The following is a 23999-nucleotide window of genomic DNA, read 5'->3' as shown; positions in this document are numbered from 1 at the left end:
AGCGCAACACAGGGGTAATTGGAGATCTCTGAGAGATGCCTTCCACCGGCAGTGAACATCTAAATAGGCTGATGAAATTTTACAACATGAAAAATCCGTTCACACCTGCAATCTTGCGCAGTGCAATCGCATACCATCGTTATGGACGTGCGGGTGCTGCTGGCCCTGCCTTGAGGCACTATTATTATGCAGTTTTATTTTGGTCCTTTCCCTAATTAGTACCGAAATAAAAAAAAATTTAGTCGCTTTGTAATATGGGTAGGGTGGTGGTAGTGGTGATGTCGCTACAGGAGAGGTTAGCCTAGATGACTTGTCCGGCAATTGCTCCGCCTGAGCATCTCTTTCTGCGCTAGGTATGTCTATGAGTTCTGTCTTTTCCAGAAATGCGCGAAGAATGTGTGACGATTTCACTGCCATTGTTTTAACGGCGGTGCGGTGAACGGGCGAGTACAGTTGCATTTGCCGGCGCTGTAGCACACTCCCGGAAAGGGAAGCTGTCCAAGAGGGAGGTGCAATGATTTGCCGTGAAAATCTAGCCTCAACTACGGACGCATGATGTGCGATCATGCTATAAACTGACTGCGCTTCTTTGTTGTCGTTTAATGCGAGTTTTGCTTACTTCTCGCTCTCATACGACGCCATAAGTTAAATGCACTGCCACTTATGTTGCAGTTCATCTTAGCGTAATAGCTTGACGGCTAAGAAATTGCGTACGAAAGGCGCAACTTGGTGAATTCCGACCCGTGACCCTTATTTAAAAAGTTTCTCGTAGAAAACAAAATTATTAATTTAAAATTATTCGTAGAAAAACATGCAGTCAATGCTGGTTCGGGACATATTATTAGCGATGGTGGCCTGCCGAAACAACTTTGTGAATTCGGCCCCAGTAGCGTGTTTCTGCGTTCAGCTGTTCTGATTATTAATCAACTCGTGCTATGTTGTTGTTTGTCGGCATGAGTTCGGTGCTTAACGTATAACAGGATCGACATGAAATGCGACGCAGTGATTGAGAATTCACACTAAAATTTTGTGATCCAACAGTAACAAACTTTCCCAACATGCGACACATGAACTCCTGGAGTTCTTGTTCATTCTTGCTCTTTAATTGTTTGTGAGCAATCTGGGCACGCTTGTTGTTTTTGCTGCTATGTCGTGAATCACATTGCTTACCCGCCAGAGTTAACGCGTGATAATTAATATGGACTAAACTCCCACATTCGCAAAAGGAGCTAGGACTGTGCATCGGGAATGGTTTGACGTACAAGATGTGCTTCGCGTGTTTTTTTTCGTCTATTGCCGCTCTTCGCAATTAAATGTTTTTTTTCCCACATGTTGTGACAGGTGGAGAAAGTTTTATCATTAGCCGAGAATGCCATGACCCAGAAACGTTGGATGCCGATTAAAATCAATGTCGGCAGGCGAGTTGCGTTTGGTATGATCGTGGAGGCTGTGTGGGGCACAAGTGGTCATTCAAGCCTTCATCTTGATGACTTCCTCTACCAGAAATGCAGGCCAGGTAAGAAGTTTATCGTAAGGGTACTTTTGTTGGACGTGAATGACACGTGTTCTAGTCATGCAAGCGTGCTGTGGTCGTTAACGAATAAAACTAAATTAGAAGAATAAAACGCCGATGCTGCGGCACTAATGTTTTGTCCACTATTACGCAATCCATAATTTCACAGGGTTAACTCACAATGGAAGCTTTAGGGTTATGATTTCAAAGCTCGTGCTCTCAATCCCCGAGAAACGTGGTTTATGTAGTACAGAACATTTCACAATGCGATATACCGAGTGTTATTGCAAAATGCATAAAGAGGCAGGCAATTGGAGCGCGTAGTGTAAAAGCGCGCTCAAACTGGAGATTAGATCTCCTGAAGGGGGAGGGGGGGGCATGCACTTCGAAGTAAAAAGAAAGAAAGAAAAATGCATAAAACGGGAGAATAGTTTTATAAAGGCCACAGGCACTACTACTGTCCGCTATTTGTGTCTTCTTCGGCTTTATTGTCTTTTCAGACGTTCTGTTCGCAACGATCATAGACAAAGTAATGAATGTTCTGAAATTTACATCGCCATGGTTTGCGCTTCATAGGTCCATTTAAGTATTTTTGTATGTTTGCGCAGACCACCATGCCAGCACCTGCGCGGAGAGTGAATGGATGTGCGCTGACCAGGCCCAGTGTGTTTCCCAGTTCGAACGCTGTGACGGGAACAGAGACTGCTCAGATGGCAGCGATGAGCGGGACTGCGGTCAGTATACAAGTCGTCAATTCCGGACATGCCAAACGGCAAACAGCAGGGCAGCGCTGTGTTTCTTCATGACGAGTGTGTTAACCACATCGGTTCCTGTGTATATTGGGAAGCATACAGAGGAACGCTATAACCAGACAAACACAGTAGCACTTTCGGACGGGCGATGCAAAAGCCACACTTGTGAGAACTTCATTGTACACATTTTGAGTTAGGAATCATGAGCTTACGGATGTGATGGGTGTTACGCCGCTATATATAGGTCAGGTCGCAGCAGTAACATTATGTTTTAGTCGTAAAGACAAACACGGAGGTCGCCTTTTTACACATATATTAACATTTTATTTCACATGGCTGCTGTAATAGAACAGCAGCAGTACCATGTATTCGCATTGTTCACTGCAAGTGAAGTAGAACATCGCGCACAGCAGGTTTTCTGATGTTACGTTCACGCCTTTGTTAACACCATTAAACTTGCAGTCCACGGCTTTGGGGACTGCAGCTTCGACGAAGAAGACTGGGCAGCCGCCTGCAACTGGACAGTCGACGACATTGGCGGACAACCATCCTGGAAGCGAGCAAAGGAATCGCACTCTGAGGACACGGGACCTCCAAGCTCGCATCGTGGAACACCAGGAAGTAAGTGTGTGTGTGTGTGTGTGTGTGTGTGTGTGTGTGTGTGCGTGTGCGTGTGTGTGTGCGTGCGTGCGTGCGTGTGTGTGTGTGTGTGTATATGTATGTATGTATGTATGTATGTATGTATGTATGTATGTATGTATGTATGTATGTATGTATGTATGTATGTATGTATGTATGTATGTATGTATGTATGTATGTATGTATGTATGTATGTATGTATGTATGTATGTGTGTGTGTGTGTGTGTGTGTGCATGCATGTATGTATGTATGTATGTATGTATGTATGTATGTATGTATGTATGTATGTATGTATGTATGTATGTATGTATGTATGTATGTATGTATGTATGTATGTATGTATGTATGTATGTATGTATGTATGTATGTATGTATGTGTGTGTGTGTGTGTGTGTGTATGTGTGTGTGTATGTATGTGTGTGTATGTATGTGTGTGTATGTATGTGTGTGTGTATGTATGTATGTATGTATGGGGGTGTATGTATGTATGTGTGTATGTATGTATGTGTGTGCGTGCGTGCGTGCGTGTGTGCGTGTGTGCGTGTGTGTGTGTGTGTGTGTGTGTGAGTGTAGTCGATGACTGCATTACAAAGCACAAAATCACCATGGTAAAGAATAACTGCAGCTAGAGAAAATGCACTTCCTTCTAAAGGCTTTGTATCGCTGTATACATTTTCAGGATACTGTAGTGACGCTAAAAGCGTTTGGTATAACTGAGATAAACAAGGAGGGTACAAAAGTTCAAAGGAACGCCGCTAAATATCGTTCGTAACATGACACAGAATAGCATAAATACGCCTAATTTTAATGCGCCATAAGTATAATGCTAGTGTGTACGAAAACTTTCTACGAGAGCAATGTGTGTTATAGGAATTAGTCACACTGGCAAACTGTTTCTTTCTTCTCCGTTCCCCTAAAGATTACGACTCTTTATGAGTACCAGCTTACACCAGCTCTTAGACCTGAAGGTGTTCAAAACCACATACATTACGGAGCTTAGCTAATTTAAAACCAAATCGGACCTCACGTTAACAAGACACACTAACCACTGGCACATTCAACGACTCCGAACGTATTACGGTTTCTACTTACTACAACAATCCGTATCCAGCGTACTAAATAGGTTTAAGGAGGAGGAGACAAAGGAAAGGGATGACAGAGAGGTTAGCCAGTGTAAGTACCGACTGGCTACCCTGTGCTGGGGAAAGGGGTAAAAGGAATAAAAGGAGAAAGAAGAAGAAGATGAAAAAAAAGAAATAATTCACGCAGTAACGCCAAACTACGCGCTACAACGTTCAAAGGCGGTCGCACAATTCGCATGTCCTTAACAACTTCAGCAAAGCCCTTAAGGCCTTGAGTGCCGAAGCCCGTCTGGACCAGTGTCCTAGAGCGTTTTCCTCTGTAAAGGGGCGATTGCCCAGTTTTTCAAGCGCGGTCACGTGCACTTTTCATCGCACTTTGTAACGGGGGCAGTCACAAAGGAGGTGCTCAATCGTCTCCTCGCAGCCGCAGGTGTCACAAGTAGGGCTGTCGGCCATTCCAATGCGGAATGAATAGGAGTTCGTGAATGCCACGCCGAGCCACAGGCGGTTTAAATTAACTGAGGTAGCTTTGTGCGCTTTATTAAAAAACTAGATATTAAAATACTGTGTTGAATATACTCTATAGCAACCTTCTTGTATATTGTAGAGAAATATCTGTTTGTGATGTACCTTTTTAAAATTTTTTAGATGTTTGTAGAACTTTGTAAATGTTAGATATTTATATTGTGCATTTCATGAAAGATGTTATGTGCAAACTCCTGCACCATTGTCTGCTGTTGCCTTTGTGTTTTCGACACAGCTTTCCCCCCGCTATGCTTACGACTCATGTACAATTTTAGCATGCGTTAAAGAAATGAACTTCAAACATCCCGTTTTTTTTTTCACAGCCTATTTCCTGCTCGCCAACAGTACCGAGCTGCCACTGGGGTCGGTAGCAGTTGCCCGCACGCCTCAGTTCCCAGCAAGCCAAAACAAGTGCCATCTCAGGTTCTGGTATTTCATGAGAGGTTCACCATCCATGGAGTTTCTCCGGGTGAGCACAAGATGAACACGCTGGCTGACTTTGTCATACTCATGTTGACAATACTGTAATACTCATGTTGACAAATTAAAAAGTCAGCTATCTCGAGTTACTGGCTGCATGTATAAAATACAAAATATACTACCCACCTGGTTGAAACAAACATTATATTACTCACTTTTCTATTCAAAACTCAGTTATGGGATTTTAGTCTGGGGAACTACGACAGCTTCAAACTACAACAAACTAATCCTTGTACAAAAGAAAATATTGAGAATGTGTGAAAACTATGTGGGTGACAAACGAGGACTCCGAACAAAACCACTCTTCATTAAATATAGCATGCTTAAAGCAGATCAAGTTTATTATTTCAAACTACTCCAGTGGATATATAAAAATAGGCTGCACACAATACCTGTCGACAGTTGCACCTCATACCCAATACGTAAACCACACTATGTAAAGCCCGCCACAAGAACTAATTACGGAAAGCAAACATTGAATTATCAAACGATTAATATATTAAACAGTAATCACTTTAACGTACAATACACACAATCCTTCCACAGCTTCAAAAATGACTGTAAAACCTATTAGTGGGCAGTGACATTGCATTTTCATTTTGAGTAACTTGTGCTCATCCCTGATAACACATGTAACCTCAGTTATGTTACAGATTTTTCTCAGCGCTTGTAACTCATGTTTGCCATTGTTTCGGCATTTACATTGTGTATTAGTCTGAACCTTCGTTTTTTTTTTCTGAAATGTTTCTATGTACTGATCTACTTACTGTATGTGCTATTTATTTTCGAGCAAGTGATTCTATGGCTTTATTTTCTTTGTTGACTTCTGGTGTAAGCCAATTTTATTGTTATGTAATACTTATTGCGTATGTATCTTCTGGTTTTTCGAAATCTATCACGTTGAATCAAAAGTAATGCTTTGGAGACATGTGTTCTGAATAATTGAATTTTTCGTTGCTGTGTGCTGTAAAAGATATGTTCGACAAATATGTATGTGAATGATATGTCATGCTGCCTTGAACTGTAGGGGCGCAGAGGCTCTGTCAGGCATTTTGCCTTTACCTCTGCCCCCTACACGGAGAGAGTCCGTGAAGCAAACAATAAAGAAAGAAAGAAAGAATATATATGTATATATATATATATATATATATATATATATATATATATATATATATATATATATATATTGACACGTGTACTTATATTTGTTAGGCGGGGAAACGTGGTCGCCTGTTAAATATAAGTACACGTGACGGGGTAGTGACGGTGAAGAAAGCAAGAATACGGTGGAATACAAAACTAGCTTTTATTGGGCGAACCTGTGCCCACAAAAACAGGCTACACTTATAGCACAACGATTGCGGCGAACACGGTCGGCGATCGTCGGAAATCTGATCAGCGGGTCAAGTGCGTCGGCTTTTATACAGCAGTCATCGAATGTTACAGACTAATCGTTCGGACCCGCATGCCTTCCACAAAGTTCTACAACATTCGAGTCACGCAATGAAATCTGATAACACAAGGTTCGGCGACAACAGGCAGCGGATAGAAGCATCGATAACTTTCCAGAAACTTCGGATACATGCAGACGCGTCCCGCGCTGTGCGATAACATTTGTTAGGTGGCGAAACGTGGTCGCCTGTTAAATATAAGTACACGTGTCAATATATATATATATATATATATATATATATATATATATATATATATATATATATATATATATATATATATATATATATATATATATATATATATATATAGAGAAACTTATATATATATACTTATATATAGAAACGCAGTGTGTAGTGTTCGTTTGCTTCGCCTACTTATGCTCACACCCATTTCCTTTCGCCCTTTTTCACTTATACTCGTCCCTTCTTCGATCATCTTTCATTCCCGTCACTCCGTTAGCACAGCAGAGGGTAGTCATCTGGTCTATCATCATCATCATAAGCCTATATAGGTCCATTGCAGGTCAAACGCCTTTCCCAGCAACCTCCGATTATTCCTGCATTGCGTCAGCTGACCCCATCTTATGCGTGCAAATTTCCTAATTTAATTACGCCACCTAATTATCTGGCGTCCTCGACGGCGCTTTTCTTTTACTGGCACCCGCTCTGTATCTCTAATGACCACGGGCTATCCGTCGTCCGCATTACATCTCGTGCCATCTTCATCTCTCTCTCATCTTATTGTCAACTGCATTGACTTAAACCCAAACAGCCAGTCTGTTAATTCAACTTAACATTGTTTACCCATTGTATGGCCGGTCTATACAATGGCTAAACATACATGTTTTTCTCTCTTTTTCCTTCTCCTCCTTAACAAAAATGTTATACTGGCTACGCAAATGCTGGTTTGCACAAAGGGTTTATGCGCTGGGGCGTTTGGGAGACTCAATTTCCGTGATCACGTAGTCAGCAAATACATAATTAACACAATTTTTAATTGTGAAATTTCATGATTACAGTATACGCCTAAATTTGAAGATTAAAGGCAGTGGTACTCGAAGACAACTTCATTTTACTTCATAAAATTTGACAGTATGCTGATTTCACATTCAGCTGCTGGAGTCTCGAGAAAAACGCGGCACGTGATGTAGCTTAGCACTGCCGAAATAGAAAGAACGCCAGTGTTGCTTTTACCTGCCGAAAGCAAGAGCGCGGCTTTTATCACGGAACCAGTGGCGCCATGATCAAGAAACGTGTCTACGTTCTCCATGTCTGCGTCAGTATTTAATTTCTGTAAGACCACACGCGTCAGCGAACTCGCCGCAATTTCCTTCTTTCCTTCCCTCCTCTCTCTCCCTGTGATCTTTGTTTCCCCCCTTCCCATTCCCCCGGTGTAGGGTAGCCAACCGGACGTTATTCTGGTTAACCTCCCTGTCTTCTCCTTAGCTCTTTCCCTCCTCCTCCTACATCAATACGCAGGTCTGTGTGAAATGAAAAACGAAAATTTGTCAATTTGCTGACAGGGAGAAAACAAACTTTGGAGATCCAACGTGCATGTTTGGAATCTATGTGAAGTGATCATTAAATGCGCTGCGTAGGAGTGTGTTTACTTTCATGCTATAACAACGTGTATTATCATGCAGTGTTTACGTTTATGCACCACACAGGTCACAACTTTAATGTCATCCAATACTTATGTTTATGCATTACATAGTTCAGAATTTATGCCGAAATGTAAGCACCCAATTAGGCGGACGCACAATGTGAGACGTCGACGCAGTGATGTCACAAAGACGAAGGCTTTGCATGATGCTTTCTGAGGAAAAATTGGTGAAGACAGGTGCATGCACAGAGAAGTAAAACACACATCTAAATACATTTAGGGCTTCCACACGCATTCTGCATCGGAACATACTCAGTGGCCCAAGGATGGTGTAGGTAAGGCATGAAAAATTTAAGAAAATACAAGGAACTGTTGCAATATCTTGAGAAGTAAAACATGAGACTTGAAGAAAGGGACAACACAAACCGCTTCGTGTTGTCCCTTTCTTCAAGTCTCGTGTTTTGCTTGCGGTTACTTCCCAAAATCATGAATCACCAACTGAGCTACACTCACACTCTGCTATGAACTGTTGCATATTACGCGCTATTCCATTAAGAAGTCTTCCTGCTTTAGAGCTGCCTATGAACGGACATTATACTATGTACGGTTTTATGTCGTGATTGATTGTTTGATTATGCAGAACAAAGGTTCTCCCACTGACACGCTACGTTGTCGGTCAGCATTCCGTATTATACAAGTCGTCTATTCGGCGAGAAATTTGCGTCCCCACGTGATTAGACCGAACCCCTGAAGGGTAAGCAAAGAAAGTTTTGCTTTGAAGGAGCAGGTTGCATGATTTGCCCTGCACTCACTGCCGAGTCGAAGCGCGGCGTGCCGCTGTTCCGATATGTGCCTGTAGCACTCCGCAGTTTAAAATACGGTCTGGGAATCCTTTCTTTCGCTTTTTTTCGTGGTATCTTGCTTCTGGCCAAAAAATGTGTAAAAATGTGCATCACAATTTCTTGGTGGTAGGTGCTTGTTTTTGCACGACTTGCGCCTTTAGCGGTGTCGTTAAACCGTAGCTGTCTCTGCACACTTTCTAGGTAGAGACAGAGGGTGGCGGCTCGAGACTGCCCATGTGGCAAGAGCTTGGACCTCAGGGATCCCTGTGGGTGTATGCGCACGTGATGATCGGTCACCCGCAGCCATTCACGGTCGCCTTCCTTGCACAGCGTGGAGGCGACGCACTCACTGACATCGCCATCGACGAAGTGACCTTCACACCTTCTTGCCTGCTAGGAGGTGAAGGCGTGTGCTCTCCTGTGCTGCTGTACCTTTTCATATGATGTATTCGCGCTCTGCACTGTTTCTGGAGCTCGGTGGCACTGAATTATGGCTGCTCAATACTGGGAAGGCAGTTGTGGTGTGCCTTTTACCTCGCGAGCAACGTCAAGCTTAGCGCCATTGCAACTGTTTCCCGTGCATTTCCCTCCCTTTTGCTTTTTTATGTTGATTTGTTTCATTGTCGCCCAGTCTATCTGCCTCGTAGGCGTTTTCTTTCCTAGGTGCTACTTTCTAGCTGATGTGTGAATAATGAGGGCCTGCTGGAACAGGAGCGCGTATCAAGGTTCTGGAAGGTTTGTCATTTGCGTTCATTTGGTCAGCAAAGTGACTAGCAGAACGTTAAAGAGTACTGGTACAAGCATTATAGTCGCTTTTTAAGCTTTCATGAACTGCTCTGCACCGAAAAATAGCGGGAGGCAACTGCCAACGCTCCAGCAAAATGAATAATTCATAATGGGGGTGCTAATTCTGAGAAGTACTGGCTTTTCTTGAGAAGGAGTTTAAGAATACGCAGCTAGTCGAGCGCCAGACAGCGCTGATTGTATTGTAGCTGGCAACGTGGCCTGACAATTAATCATGCAGGCTGACAAACCACTAACTACAGAAGCGCGCCAGCTAAGTGGTGTAATTGCTGGCGGCAGAGTTCGCCTGCTATAGGCATGCACGTGCCAAATTGTATTCTCCCTGCTGAATCGCGGCAATCTGAATCGTGGTCATCCTCATTGTCGCTCTAGCAATGAGTTTCTGTAAGCAACGAAGAAAAAAAGTAAAGAAATATTATTATTCAAACGAATTACATGTTACAGTTACCACGATGCCGTCCTTCTGCTTAGAGGGACCCAGTCGTACCACACATCGATGTCCTTTTGTGACGGTCTGCTTAGAGATATACATCCCATAATTACTTCATTTATCGCAAGACAACGGACACAAGAAAGACGACCCAGGACAAGGCGTTACTCTCAACTGACATCATTTATTGCGTCATTCCCTTATAGGCAATTTTGGCACTAAAAAAGTAATTATGGATTCGCGCGAACTAGCCCGCCAACGCGTTCTGATGTAAATCGCACGCGACTCTATTTGACGGCACACACCGGTGAGGTAGGAGTCTAAAACCAGCAGGCGAGCAACCAGATAGAGAAACGATGCCCTTTTCCCCCCGAATTTACCCAACTGGTGACGTCAGAAGTCCACGTGGAACGTCACAAATAGAACCACAGAACGTGTCATGTTGATGCCAGTGTCGCCACGTACTGTGGTTAAAGGTCATCCGGCTTCACGGTCGTTTAAAACATAGTAAAATAACTTCTCGGCAACGTTCGCGATTAACAATCGGTTAGTGGTAGCCATGTATAAAGAATAAACGATAACTGAGAAGCCTTTGGGCGTGATGTAGTTGTTTATGGATCATACATTTTAAACAACGCAAAAATACTCGCGCATGCACACACACCCACACGCACACGCACACGCACGCACACGCACACGCACGCAGCGTTCGTCCCCTGCTCTTCCTTGACCGTGCGTTTTTTTTACGCTGTTTAAAATTAATGAAGTGAATAACACAAGCATCTGAAGCAAGAAATGTCGTCATTATTCCTTTGAGAAGAAATTGCGGGAAATGTCTTGCAGATGCTGGAATTGCTTTGTGCCGTAACAGTCGTGCATAATACGACAAAGACATAAGCTTGGAATAGCTTGCATAGTAAAATATTTATACGTAGAATTGCAGTCGTATATGGCAGCTGCGCTTCGATGGCTAATGTTCTTCTCAATTTTTCAGGTACTGGTCATACCGAAAAACATCCGTCCTTGTGCACCCGAGACGAGTTTTTGTGCGCGGACAAGAGGATGTGCCTCCCCCGAAGTTTCGTTTGTGACTGCGAGAATGACTGCGAAGACGGCAGTGATGAAACAGACTGTGGTTTGTATATTCAATAATTCTAATCAGCACTATTTGAACAAGAATTCATGTTCAGCATCCGTTCTGTGTTATAGGATATGCTCGGCATGCTAAGAAATTAAGAAAATGTAACAGTTTTTTTTTATTTCGAGGATATTTCTAAATTGTCGCATGAAGCAATTCGCGCAGTTCGACCTGTTCAGCTGGATTGCCTGAAGAGGCGAACTTTACTTGTATGACAAATTAAAATGTCCTGGTAGTTGATTAGAGAGCTCACTAAATATGTTTTTTAATTTTTCACTTTATTGCGCATGTTGCAATTGCGAAACTGAGGTCGAGCAGTAAGACGATTAAGGTATGTCTGCTTAGCAGAAGTTTAAAACTAGCACCACTTCGGAGGTATGGGTCCCTAAAATGTGATAAGAAATACATTACCGTTCCACTTGGGTTTCCCAAGTGGAACGGTAATGTATTTGTATTGTATCTGTAATTGTATTGTAATTGTATTGTATTGTATTGTATTGTAATTGTATCTCACAATTACAACGTATTTCCTAAAGTGAATAAAGTTAAATATTTTAGCTGAAGACTCGGACGAATACAATTATTTTTTCAAGTATTGTCCGCCCGCCTTTCTCGTAATCCACCTGAACAGACTGCATTACGCTGTATGATCCACGCGATATAAAAAAAGAAAAAAGAAACAGGTGGTATAATAACTATAGTGTGCCAAGTTTGACCAGCTCTTTTTGTTAATGTATACCGGTGGTAAGCTGCTTAAAATCCTCCCGATACTAGAATTTGAGTTGTTACTGGGCCTTTGAACACGAAAGAAGTGCAGGAAAAGAAAAACACATCGAGAATAATGAAAGCAGGAAATGGCCTCCTAGGACTGAGATTTAAAATGCGGACTACGATTTACAAAAAAAGCAGAAAGAAACCCCTAACGCTGCTAAACAGCAGGAAATGAGCCGACTTAAAAAAATTGCCTTACGTGATGCATGCGTGTACGGCGAGGAAGAACAATAACCGGGGCATTTTGGCGCAAGTATATGAAGTATCCTTCTTTATACTTACAGGAATGACATGCAAAGCAGGAGCAACAACAGGTAAGATATATGAACGATATAATTGTTTCGTGACAGTGCTTGATTCGCAATTGTAAATAGCCCCTGCGTGAAAGTGATTCTCCAGTTCCATACTTTTGCTAATAATAGAGACAGAATGACGTACGTGTACGTACAACATAATATTACCCCACCTTTAAACAATTATTAAAATTGTGGGAATTTACGTGCCAAACCATGATCCGATTATGAGGCACGCCGTAGTAGGGGACTCCGGATTAGGTTAGGCCACCGGGTTTTTTTTTACATGCATTCAATGCACAGTGTACACGAGCGTCCTTGCATTCCATCCGTAACGGAATGCGGCCGCCGCGGCCGGAGTAAGAACCCCTGACCTCGACCTCAGCAGCGCCCGGGCTATGACGGGTCCCACGCCTTTCTGATAGAAATATGTTGGAGAATGTGAAATGTCAGTGCAAGGAACTAACCACATTCTGTTCTTAGTTTTGTTGACCTCTTTCGTGGTGATGGCCTAGTGGCGCAGCTGTCCGTAGCAGCGGTATGCGCTGAATGAAAGCGATTGAACGCGGAAAGAAATTTGATGATAGCTGTCTTTTGTCTCTCAGCTAGTGGGAAAGCGACCGGTCGCCCACTGTCCCCGGCGTCTTGGTCACTGTCCTCAACGCCAAGCTCGCTTTGCGCTGCTCCCGGCGCATTCAGCTGTGGTAGTCGAAATGGTCCTTGTATTCCTGGTCTGCTTCTCTGTGACGGCGTGCCTGACTGCCCGAATGCAGAGGACGAATGGCAATGTGGTGCGTGATCCTTGTCCATCTTTTTTTTTCTCTTCATTTTGACCGTGGTGCCTGCGTAGGTGTAAGCAGCAAAGGTCCGCGAAAACAATACTCCGGGATGAATTTCATTCTCTCATGTGAGCTTCTTGGGCCGAAAACGAAATACTTGTCTTCTCTGTGCTTGAGTCTTTGATTGTAGTAAGTGACGAGGTTTGCAAGGGGAAGTGCCATTTGTTACTTATGCACCCGCTGGTTTATCGCCGTGCCGCCTTATTCGACCCGAAAGCGACAATCCCCGAATGCCACCTTGATGTTAAGGCTGTCAACAAAGTTGTTCTTATTCGTGCTTTCGTATTTATTTAGGCAGAGCACGCGTGTTAATTTAGGCATACTTGTGAATTTGACTTCACTACACCACTTCCAGAAAGGAGACGTTATGAGGCTGTTACATTCCTGAATATATAGGTAAGACAAGCTTACAAGTTTACAGACAGAATAATTTATCATGCTCGCTCCGGAGAAAACTCATTGTTGTGAGAAATACCTTCGCTGTAGGATTCATGGATTCATTGCCTCCAAAGTTGGGCACGATTCTAAAGTTAAGCCCTTCACTGAAGCTCGGGAAAATTGTCGAATCTCAGCACAATTTGCCGATTGAGAGTATCACTCTTTTAAGGATACTGATAAGGGAATGCGGTAAACATCATCTGGGGTGGCAATATGTAACACAGAATTTTAGTGAAGTAACATGTAAAGTTCGCGATGGTGAGTACTTTCCGAAACAGACCGTCGTCTATGTTTTTCCTTCAGACTTGTCAGGAGGATTATTTCCTTTTCTCTGCTCAAAATAAATAAAGTTGTCGGTTAAAACAAAAATGCTGCGTATAACCCTTAGGGCTCCACGAGTTCGAAGAACTGCTATACTCCCATTTTGCTACCTACGTAAGCGGTCGTAATGCAGCCGGATGCTAGCTAAAACAACACAACTAAACGCGCGCACTTCTTTTGGGATTCCCAAGGGACTCATACAGGGGACTGGCCTTTTCCGCTCTTTTTTCGTTTATTCCAAGCTGAAAGGTACCGGGGAGTGCTTTTTTGAGTCTGCTTCGGGAATTGACCAGCTCCACTTGCGCGTAGGAGCCTCAACAAGGGCGGTGCACTAAAAGGAACGCTCGCGATGAATTATCCCAGAGTAGCGCTACACGAGAGCTTAGACTTGACGTTGCCGAAGTGGCACTTGCAAAATAATATCATGCCAAAGAACCTTCATCGTGTACTGTATCTAGCGCATAAAAGGGAGATTGCGCAATAAGTGAAAACATTTTGCGTCCGGTGGCTATTCTCGTCGCACATGTCTACGCCGCATTTCCAGAATATCAGAAATCAACGTTTTCGTTCGGGATTATAATGCACGCAGATGGCAAAGGCACTTGCCCTGAGAGTTACTTCTACTGCCGGGACCCTTCATCCTGTCTGCACAAATCCAAGCTGTGCGATGGCCGTGCCGACTGCAACGACGGATCAGATGAATCTCTCTGCAACGGTCGGTATCTTTGAAGTCAAACTATCTGAGTCGCTCATTCCCTACTCGAAGTGCAGAAGCTGTGCAAGAATAGTTCAGTGTACTCGGCCCACAATTCGTTTTTTCCATCGCTCTGCTTTTTAAGAGCGAACACTAATGCATTACGCTCTCCTTTGCTTTTGGTACAGCCTGCCCTGATTACTTTTGTCGCAACGGAGGCAGCTGCAAGCTGGCACGAAGGACAGGTGCTCCGCAGTGCGCCTGCCTAGGCATCTTTGGGGGAAACCGCTGCGACCGGGAGCTCACCGTGGGACCTCCATTTCCACTGACGCAGACCCACGGTACGTTCCTCCTAGATATGAGTGGTGCCTATCGGGGCCTTTTCACACTATCCAAGTGGTCCACAACGCATATATGTACACTAAATCATCTAATACAATGCGGCCTATCAAAAATCAAGCGCGCTGATTTTCTGCTAGATGCGACCGCGCTGGCCTATAACGATCTAACTTAAACAATAGAAGCATTTGGCAGCAGTACTGCGTGATATAGGGGACTTTTAAACGAGGCTGTCGTTCCACTTTAATGTTTGATATTCACCAGAGACAATTCGGCTATAAGCCTACTTTTCAAGCTTGCCCTCCCCTATTACTAAATGTATTTCATCGCGCCAGTCTATTCACAATCACACTGTGTTTAGATAATTTTCGAAAACTCTGTTTCTTGCAATTATAACTTCGTTTCAAGAAATTGCACCCGTTCAAAGAAATACCGAGGGCCGTCGTAGTGGCTTAGGGCAATGGTGTCCTGCTGCTGCTGCTGAACACGGAGTGACAGGTTCGATTCTCGGCTACGGCGGCTGCATTCCAGTGGCGCCAGCAAGTAAAAACGCTCGACTACCGAGCGCTGGACAGGCAATAATGAAGGTTGTCATACTTATTTCCAAGTCCCCCATTACAGCGCCTCTTATTGTCAGATTGTGGCTTTGGGACGTAAAAAAAATATTTGAATGAATTTAAAATATTATTCTTAACGTACAAAATACGCTTGGGTCCCCACTATTGATGCATGACATTTTAACAGCAGTCGACCAGAGAAATTAGCTGCATATCACATCGACCGCAAATAAAGACGGGGACAGCGGAAAATTTTGTTTGCGGTCAACATGATTTGCAGTAAACACAAACTAGGCCAAACTGAAGTTCTTCAGAGAAATTAAGCTCGCTACATGGTTCAGTGCACATCGTATTTCTGCTCGAAAAATTCAAAATTCATTTTTCCAATCCTAGGACACTATAATGTAAAGCTATTCCAGTCTGTTTGTGTTCCATTTCTTCCATTAGCCCTCCACGATTGGCCGAAGACTTTTGGGCCACGCCGACTTCGCCTGTCTGTGACTCGACTTCACGAAAACTGCGAAAACGTCCCAACTGATATTCAATTCAATTCAATTCAATTCAACTTTATTCAACATCTGTCAGATGTTTGGAGCACGGACAAAAAGCCTGAAAAGGTTTGACTGGGTCCGTGCACCATAGCATGGCATCAATTCCATACAAAAGCACAGGAGAAAATCAACTTGCAGAAAGTGCAAAAACTCAAGAAAATACAAAAACAATGCAAACAACAGGCAAATATATGCTTAAAGAAAATCCATGAATATAGAGAAACATCGTGGGAAATTCACTGGATCAGAAACGAAAAAAAAAGTACAGAAAATACAAGTAACGTGACATTCACACCCTGATTATACGTGATCAAGCCCAACAAAAGATGGAAATTTTTTTCCGATTCTACGCCTATGTTGCAATGAGTCCTCCGCTATCGGAAAAAATTTTGGAGCAGCTCCCACATCACCTGTCTGTCACGCGACGTCACTAAACCGTGAAAACTCACCACGTCAAAGTTACGTTTACGCACTAAAGATGCTTTAATATGCCGAACAAAACTCCTATATTTTTGGTATCGCCGATGACTGGTCCGTTCTAAAAGGAATATATGGATGCCCGTTGGTCACTCTGGAACTGGCTGATTGGTGCTGCCCCTGAGTCTTTGCGTCTAATAAGTACTTTCGCATGGCAGTATAACTCTTTCGGCACATACGAGATATCGCTCAGGTTACTCTCCTTCACTGAGGATCCGTTTTTGCGGCACTCCTCGTTGCACGCCATAGGCACCCCAAGCTAAGCAAGCGGAAGCGGACCAATCGCAGACGTCGGCACCATTCTATTCTCACGATTATCACTGCACTAGCTCGACCCCATCGAAACCTTCACCATTTCTGCAAGCTCCTCGCCTCTTGTTAGCCAATTTAATAAAAAATATCCTGTCAGAGTAGGCAATGCTACTGGCTTTGAAAGCAAACAAAAGTGACCTCCTATAGTGAGAGTGTTTCATTGGCCAGTTCAAACTCCGCTGCAGGTCAGCGCCCGATGCTTGCGTAGTCGGTTACGTAAATTTGACATTAGAAGATTGGAATAAAATCAGAATGCAATTGTTTTACCTTATAGGGCTCCTAGTGTTGAGAACATATGACTTCTGGCAGTAATTTTTGATTAAAATTGTTTTTCTTTCTAGTGGCTGGTTGGTCTTACGGGGCGCCTCTTTTAATTATTTTTGTGGTTGCTTCTGTCATCGTGGCCGTCTATTTTTGGAGAAGAAGATTTTCAACAGGGTGAGTTGCTCAAAAAAAATGGGGGGGGACCAAATGAACTTTGACGTGCCTCTTACTACACCAGCTTTCTATAAGAACGACGTCCTAAATCAGCAAGCAAATAAGTCTTAGGTCTTGGCTTGCTGCCATGAATCGCCAATGTATAGGTCATTGCCAAATGAAGATCAATCCCGAATATGACCTTCAGTTTTAAAAGGTGTTCGCATCAATGATGACATCGCCTCTCTGCTAACGCAGAATGCACATAAAAATTCCTTTTCGAGGTGTGTCAGATTTGTCAGGTAAAATATACATATTGATGATATTGCAATTCGAAACAATCGCCTGACCAAGGATGGAAACGTAAACGGAAACGTAAAGGAGGTGGGCATGTATCGTTCTTTCGTATGCAGGTGCTGTAATTATTTAATTGGTTACCTAGTAGGCTTTGTTAAAGACTATAATAATTCTTAGCTTGACAAGCTTAATTGGCACTAAGGTTGGCGTGTTAGGAGGCGACCTTGGCACAGATTCAGAATAATTTAAAGTGAGACTCTCACATACACTCATATCGTCAGCTTATTTGGAAGTGACGAGAAGCGATTTTTATTTTCGTTCTTTTCTGATACAATGTATAAGATGTTGGCGTGCGAATACAGCGCCCATTACTCCTAATTTTACAATCAGCAAGGGCTGTACAGGCATACTTTAACGATACACTTATACACATTGTCTGTGCACGAAAACCTGTATGTTTGCAATGAATGCATGCACGATGATAGTACAACGTAACAAATTGTAAAGGCGTAAAAAATTACGACCAAATTAACCGTGCGAGCAAAAAGTAACACAGTTTGAAACTACCGTGCCACATCATAACATACAAGGCAACCGAACCAACATAAAAAAATAAAGAACACACGGACGAAACGTTTGTGCATCGCCTTACACACAAAACTGTCAGAAATCTTCTGAAAGCAATTAGTGTGCACGTTTTTTATGGCACTTGTTGGTCAGGTGCCCAAGTTATGAATATTTAAAGCTGATAGGCCTTGCAGTATATAGCATTTTTTTACTTCGAATACTTAAAAAAATTTTTCCAGTGAAGTTACTCGTATGACACCAATACATATTAACTATGTGCCCAGGCGGACATCACTTGCAGGAAGAACCAATGCAATCAATTCACTAATTACGATCATTATAATAATTAGCTTCTTAATTACAAGCTTTCCGGCCCATGTGTGTATTGGCAAGTTGAAGGGAATCCCCGTAAAAGTCGCAGTTCCGTGCCTGAAAATTGCAACATTGCCATGCAAGCCGGAGTAACTGGCCTCAAATTATCTGTTGAACTTAACACGCACGTAGCACTGCGTAGGGTGGCTCGCAATGCAAGCCTCCTTTTGACGAAGCAAGGCGGCGTGAAATGAAGCTGGGCTACACGGCGCTATAAATTGGGCCGTTTCGCGCTTGCTGGTGCAGTGATTGTGCATCCACTTAGGAGTTTCGCACTGCGCCAATGGGAAGCAGCTCGTGGGAAGAGCCGAGTGTGAAGGCAGCTCTAATTTACGCCGCCCTGATACGTCACAAGAAGGTCACTCCACGAGCTGGTCTTCGCAGTGAGGCGTGCGCAATCAGGTAAATTCTACAAATAATGCGAGGCCAATAACTTCGGCTTGCATTGCCTTCAACTTTCCAGTATAAACACGTTCAGCAAAGTTTGTAACTACTTAAATAATGTAGTTAGTTTAATTGAAGACGTTCGCTTGGGCACGTAAATTATTTGTTGTAACATGATTCGAGCAGCTTTTGTGAGGTTTGGAAAAAATGTGTTCGAAGTAAAAGAAAACATGTTTTTGCGGAGAGGGCATGGAAGACGGAGACTGGTGCGCGTTAGTCCACACGGCCACCACCATCGCCTCGTGGAGTTCGCTGAAAATAGTATTTACTATAGGCAGTGAAAAGGCGCTATTGATAAGTAAATATACCTTTTTATATTTACGATAAGTCGAACGTAAAATAAGTAAGCCGATAAATAATAACAGATCAGAACTCCTGCAATCATCGTGAAACCATGTAAAATCGAGCGGCCCTTGATATCCACGTTCTTACGTTCTTTCTTCTTTATCCCGCTTTTGTTGGACCTCATCTAAGTCATTTGTGTCTTTGATAAAAAAAGAACGGTTCATTTGTGCTCATAATTCTAATGTATGTATATATATATATATATATATATATATATATATATATATATATATATATATATATATATATATATATATATATATATATATATATCGTTAACTTAATAAGAAACGAGATGAATTATGTTGAGCTGATACATAATATTTCGCTTTCTTTTCGGTGCACCAGCACTCAAACTTATTCAGGATGAAGAAAAAGGATATGTTATAAAATCTGAGCGATTTTTAAGCTCATATCACGGAAGGCAGCGCTTTTATTGGAAGATCCCACCTCCTGTCCCAAAACTCAACAATGACTGTTTATTATTGAAGTTACTTGCGTAGAAAATGCAAACTGCAACGCATAGTGAGGAATAGATCTCAACAAAACCCCTAATTTGCATGATATGATTTTCTGTCCTTCTACGATCTTCCGTCCTTTAAGATAAACCACGCGGACGATAAACTGAACCTACTGTGGGGACGACTCCCGAAATCAGTTCATTTTGTTGCTTTATAAACCTTGTCTAGGTCATCTGACCTACTATTAATACCTGTGCACTGCTTTTTGAATATTTTCGTGTCAGAACATCGTACTGATGGTGTCATTATTGGTCAAAAAAGTGGTTGATTTGTGTATGGCATAGGAATGCTTTATTTTTGTTTTTTCACCATCGAGAATTATGCGATAAGTTTTTGGGAGGACTTTGTTGTCTCTGATCAATTTTGTGCAGTAACACAAAACTAAGGATATCCTGAAATATTTTGTTCGCTCTTGTTAAATAGTGATTTTTGCCTCTATCTTAGAAAACATTTGACTTCACACTGCCACAGACTACGCGTAAAGCGCCATATCTCAATTTATTGTTGCATGTGTTAACGAATTGCTTCTCCTCCTTTAATCCATTCAAAAATTAATGTTGTAGAAACACCTGTGACTTATCGCTTGCCAGCATCTCCGAAAATTATAATAAATACAGTCAATGAATAGAAGCTCCCGCATTCAATCGCTAGTCTAATATATTTGTAGTGTGCATAGGTATGGAAAGGAGGGCTAATTATGTGTGCGCCTACGTTGCATTGAGTCTGCGCTAACTTTGCCTTAAGCGTGCTTTGAACAAAGCAGCGGGGGTATTAAAACCACGCCGATGTTATCGTATAATGAATTCTAAAAATGCAGCAGCTCCGGACTCATGGCTGGAGCTGCATTAGACATGTTGCATTAGCCGTGTAGCATTAGACATGTTGGCATTATTTCCGTCTTTTGATAAATACTACTGCAGAGATTAGTTTTCTGAGAGAAGACTGAGTTACTTGGGTCTCATTAACAATACCATCATTCGCGCCATCTTTTTTTTAGGGAGGAAACTGCGACTGTAACGATCAACAACCCAACTTACGGGCTGTGCCTCGATGAGGTGAGTTCTCAATATTTTCTATGTGTGGTGCTACCTCAACTATAATCATTGTTTGTTTTACTTTATTTGTCATTAAATCTGTATGTTATGAGCAGTGTTCAATGCTGCAATAAAGTAGTCGGTTGGACTCGTTAGTAATAGTAGATTAGTGCTCTTCCTGTAACAGAGAATAGTTTGGGGACCACTTATACGAAACGGAGTCTGTGCATCCCGAAACAATTTTCAGCGTAAATAACTTAGACGTTAATTTGCATCATTTATGTTGAAAACGTTTCGACGTGGATTCTGACCTTTGTATTATTTTTAATGCAGGGAGACACCAGCACATCGGCAGTTAACCCCCGCTGCAGCGACTGTTGAATGGATGTTGTGGCTGACGCCAGTGTTTATCTCTATTATTATTCTACCTGAAAGCTAAAATAAAATATACCTCGGAAATCACTGTTTTCTTGTGCAAATTTTTCTACCCACAGTACGAACTACACTGTCAAGGCAAGCTACATTAATCAAACACAATAAAGAGATCTTATTAACATCTATTCAAAGCAAATAAAGAAAAGAAACTTCTCATGTACTACACTATATTCTTGTTTGTACAGGGTAACGTTCATAACAAGCGTTCGTCACATAATGTCTTACCGTTCTGAATTAGTGGCGCACTTTCCATTTAAACGAACTTTTCCTACAAACATCAGCTACACAATGGCCTTATCAGGACAGAGGTCGACGCGGTATTCTGCGTCTAAGTTTAGTGGGTGGAAATTGACCCATTGCTTTCACCTTAACCGAAGGCAAACACGCAGAAGTCAGAGCACGTATGAATTACCCGCCGCGGTGGTGCTGCGCTGCTAAGCACGAGGTGGCGGAATGAACTCTCGACCGTGGCGTCCACATTTAGATGGGGGCGAAGCGCAAAAACACCTGTCTCCCGTGCATTGGGGGCACGTTAAAGATCTCCTGGTGACCAAAATTTATCCGGAGTCTCCCAGTACGGCGTGTCTCATAGTTAAATCTTGGTTTTGGCATGCAAAACCCCAAAATTCAATTCAGAACACGAAGGAGTTTCTAATAAAGCGGAGTGGTGACTCTTCCCTACTGAAAAAGCTCATATTCCCCATAACTCTTATATTCAATACCATCATATGATAATGAGGTTTTGTATGGGATCCTGTACGTTACAAATCGAATTATTGTATGTGGTAGTTATGGGCTTATGAATTTTTCATTATGGTTTATCAATCTCTATATTCATTAAAACTGGAAAATTATAAAGAAACCTTTCGGTGAATTCCTCAGTTTCTTGATTACCACTACTCACAGCTGTGCGTACTTATTTGAAAAACTAGAACAACCGCGCTAAAAAATAAAGACCAGTCTCTTGATTACCAACTGCGAAGGTAAGCAACTGCATTACTACACCTTACGCAGCCTTTACTGAGCTATTTCGGTGTAGTAATGAGCTACTGTATAATAATCTCATTAAAGTATATAAGCTTGAAGAGCGCATTCGCGAAGCTTTTCGAACGAAGCACACGTACGGCCTCGCAGACGAGAGCGAGAGACACCCGTCGGAAGGCGATGCGCACTCTCGTAGTGCTGAAAGCCACGCACTTCGATGAAACTACGTGACGTCATTTTTATAATACTTTATTACGTTCAACTTAACAATACTTAGGATCACTGAACGCTCTAGCTCAGCATCGGTTCCTCTTGCACGCAGGTAATACGAAAGAAAGGGTAGGTTCTGCACGGAAATGTAGCGAAAATGCACACTTTCACGAAAGCATTAACTTTAACGGCGTATATTCGAGCTTAAATGTGTGGAAAACAAATGCAGTTCCCCTTTGCACCTAAGCGTGAAGAGATTAATTAGCACGCGAATGTACCATTATCTGTTGGCAAACTTGCAGAATGACACGTCTACTCGCTGTCAGGATTGGGGGCTCAATCCCATCGCTCGTGATCCGTTGTCAAGATTGGAGTCCGGCATGAATTCGAAGGTAGCTGGCCCATGCCGTCGTCCAACTTATACACGCTGAGGACGTTGATGAAGGGAAGGACTGCTTCTCATCGAGAACGAGGAATATGGGTTTAAATATATATAGTATTGAAATCAGTCTAACATGAGTGCTTGAGAAAAAGAGTGTCAGTCCAACATGACTGCACGAGAGAAGTGTTTCGAGCATACGCACAACAGGAGTTTTTAAACACTCGTCCGCCGGCAATACAAGGCGGCGAATGTTCGTTTACTCATTGTCAACTTGCCGCCGCCCCGCAGAACAGTTTACGCACACATAGGCACACACATACCGATGTCCGGCGCCGACGTCAGAGGGGCGCCGTTCCGCAGAACAGTTTACGCACACACAGGTACACACATTTCTATGTCCAGCGCCGACATCAGAGGGGCGCCGGTCCGGGAAGCTCGGAGCCATGGTGGTTAGCTCGTTGTCTTGCGTCCCGGTTGCGCGTGGGAAGCAACAAAAACGGCTTTCCCGCGGCAGCTTGCTCCTGCGTAGCCGATCAGGTCCGCGCTGGAGAGCTCGGGCACAATAGTTCGCCCGCCGAACTCGTTCCGTCACAACGGCGATGGGGCTGGAGGATGGAGGCGGTTTTCAGCACAAAGCGCGCTTCATCGAACGCATCCTAGCTGCAGCGACGGAGAGTGGGGGATGCGCGTCTTGTCCCCCAGTCGTAATTGCGTGGTAATCTTGCATTGCAGCTCGCCATTCTTAACAGCGCCTCCATGGCCCGAAAAATCTCGACTGTCTAGCGCTGACAACCGCTAGGCAGGAAGAGAACGGCTGGGGGTCAGGGGGGGGGTGGGGGGTTGATGTCTTGGCTCGCAGCGACCACTTGTGTATTGATGTCACCGCCCCAAAACATCAAACACGGACAGGCAACTGCAAAATGAACCCCACAACATGGCTCTGTGCCGAGATGACGTGCATTGGCTCTCACTTTCGACCCGCTAGGCTTCAAAAAAAAAGAAAACAACATAAGTGCAGAAACAAAAAAAATGCTGCATTTCGCTATGCCAATTTCTGAAGCAAATTCCTGCTGGCAAATTCAGCAATCATGGAGGGAATCCTGCTAAATGAGAGGGGATCTTCCTCGCTTAATAAA

The 23999-nt window shown here is 43.0% G+C and overlaps 1 protein-coding gene across 9 annotated transcripts in view; it reads left to right on the top strand.

Moving 5' to 3' along the window:
* LOC135911392 (MAM and LDL-receptor class A domain-containing protein 1-like) overlaps window positions 1–21315 on the top strand; it is a 265122-nt gene extending 243807 nt beyond the window's left edge. For 8 of the 9 annotated variants that reach the window (XM_070528718.1, XM_070528725.1, XM_070528726.1 and 5 more), the window contains 13 exons: window positions 1342–1516; window positions 2122–2247; window positions 2728–2886; window positions 4836–4981; window positions 9093–9291; window positions 11120–11260; window positions 12319–12348; window positions 12933–13118; window positions 14515–14640; window positions 14808–14960; window positions 17197–17293; window positions 20816–20873; window positions 21186–21315. In XM_070528718.1, the coding sequence (XP_070384819.1) occupies window positions 1342–1516; window positions 2122–2247; window positions 2728–2886; window positions 4836–4981; window positions 9093–9291; window positions 11120–11260; window positions 12319–12348; window positions 12933–13118; window positions 14515–14640; window positions 14808–14960; window positions 17197–17293; window positions 20816–20873; window positions 21186–21233 (1644 nt within the window). In that variant the 3' untranslated portion in view covers window positions 21234–21315. Of the gene's footprint in view, window positions 1–1341; window positions 1517–2121; window positions 2248–2727; window positions 2887–4835; window positions 4982–9092; window positions 9292–11119; window positions 11261–12318; window positions 12349–12932; window positions 13119–14514; window positions 14641–14807; window positions 14961–17196; window positions 17294–20815; window positions 20874–21185 lie in introns of those variants that run through there. The other variant, XM_065443661.2, reaches the window with a different exon arrangement.
* Window positions 21316–23999: the final 2684 nt, after the last annotated feature.

Source organism: Dermacentor albipictus, chromosome 1, assembly GCF_038994185.2.
Source record: "Dermacentor albipictus isolate Rhodes 1998 colony chromosome 1, USDA_Dalb.pri_finalv2, whole genome shotgun sequence".
NCBI classification, from domain to species: Eukaryota; Metazoa; Arthropoda; class Arachnida; order Ixodida; family Ixodidae; genus Dermacentor; species Dermacentor albipictus.
Note: the sequence above shows the minus strand (reverse complement) of the source record. Positions and strands in the feature narration are given on the sequence as shown.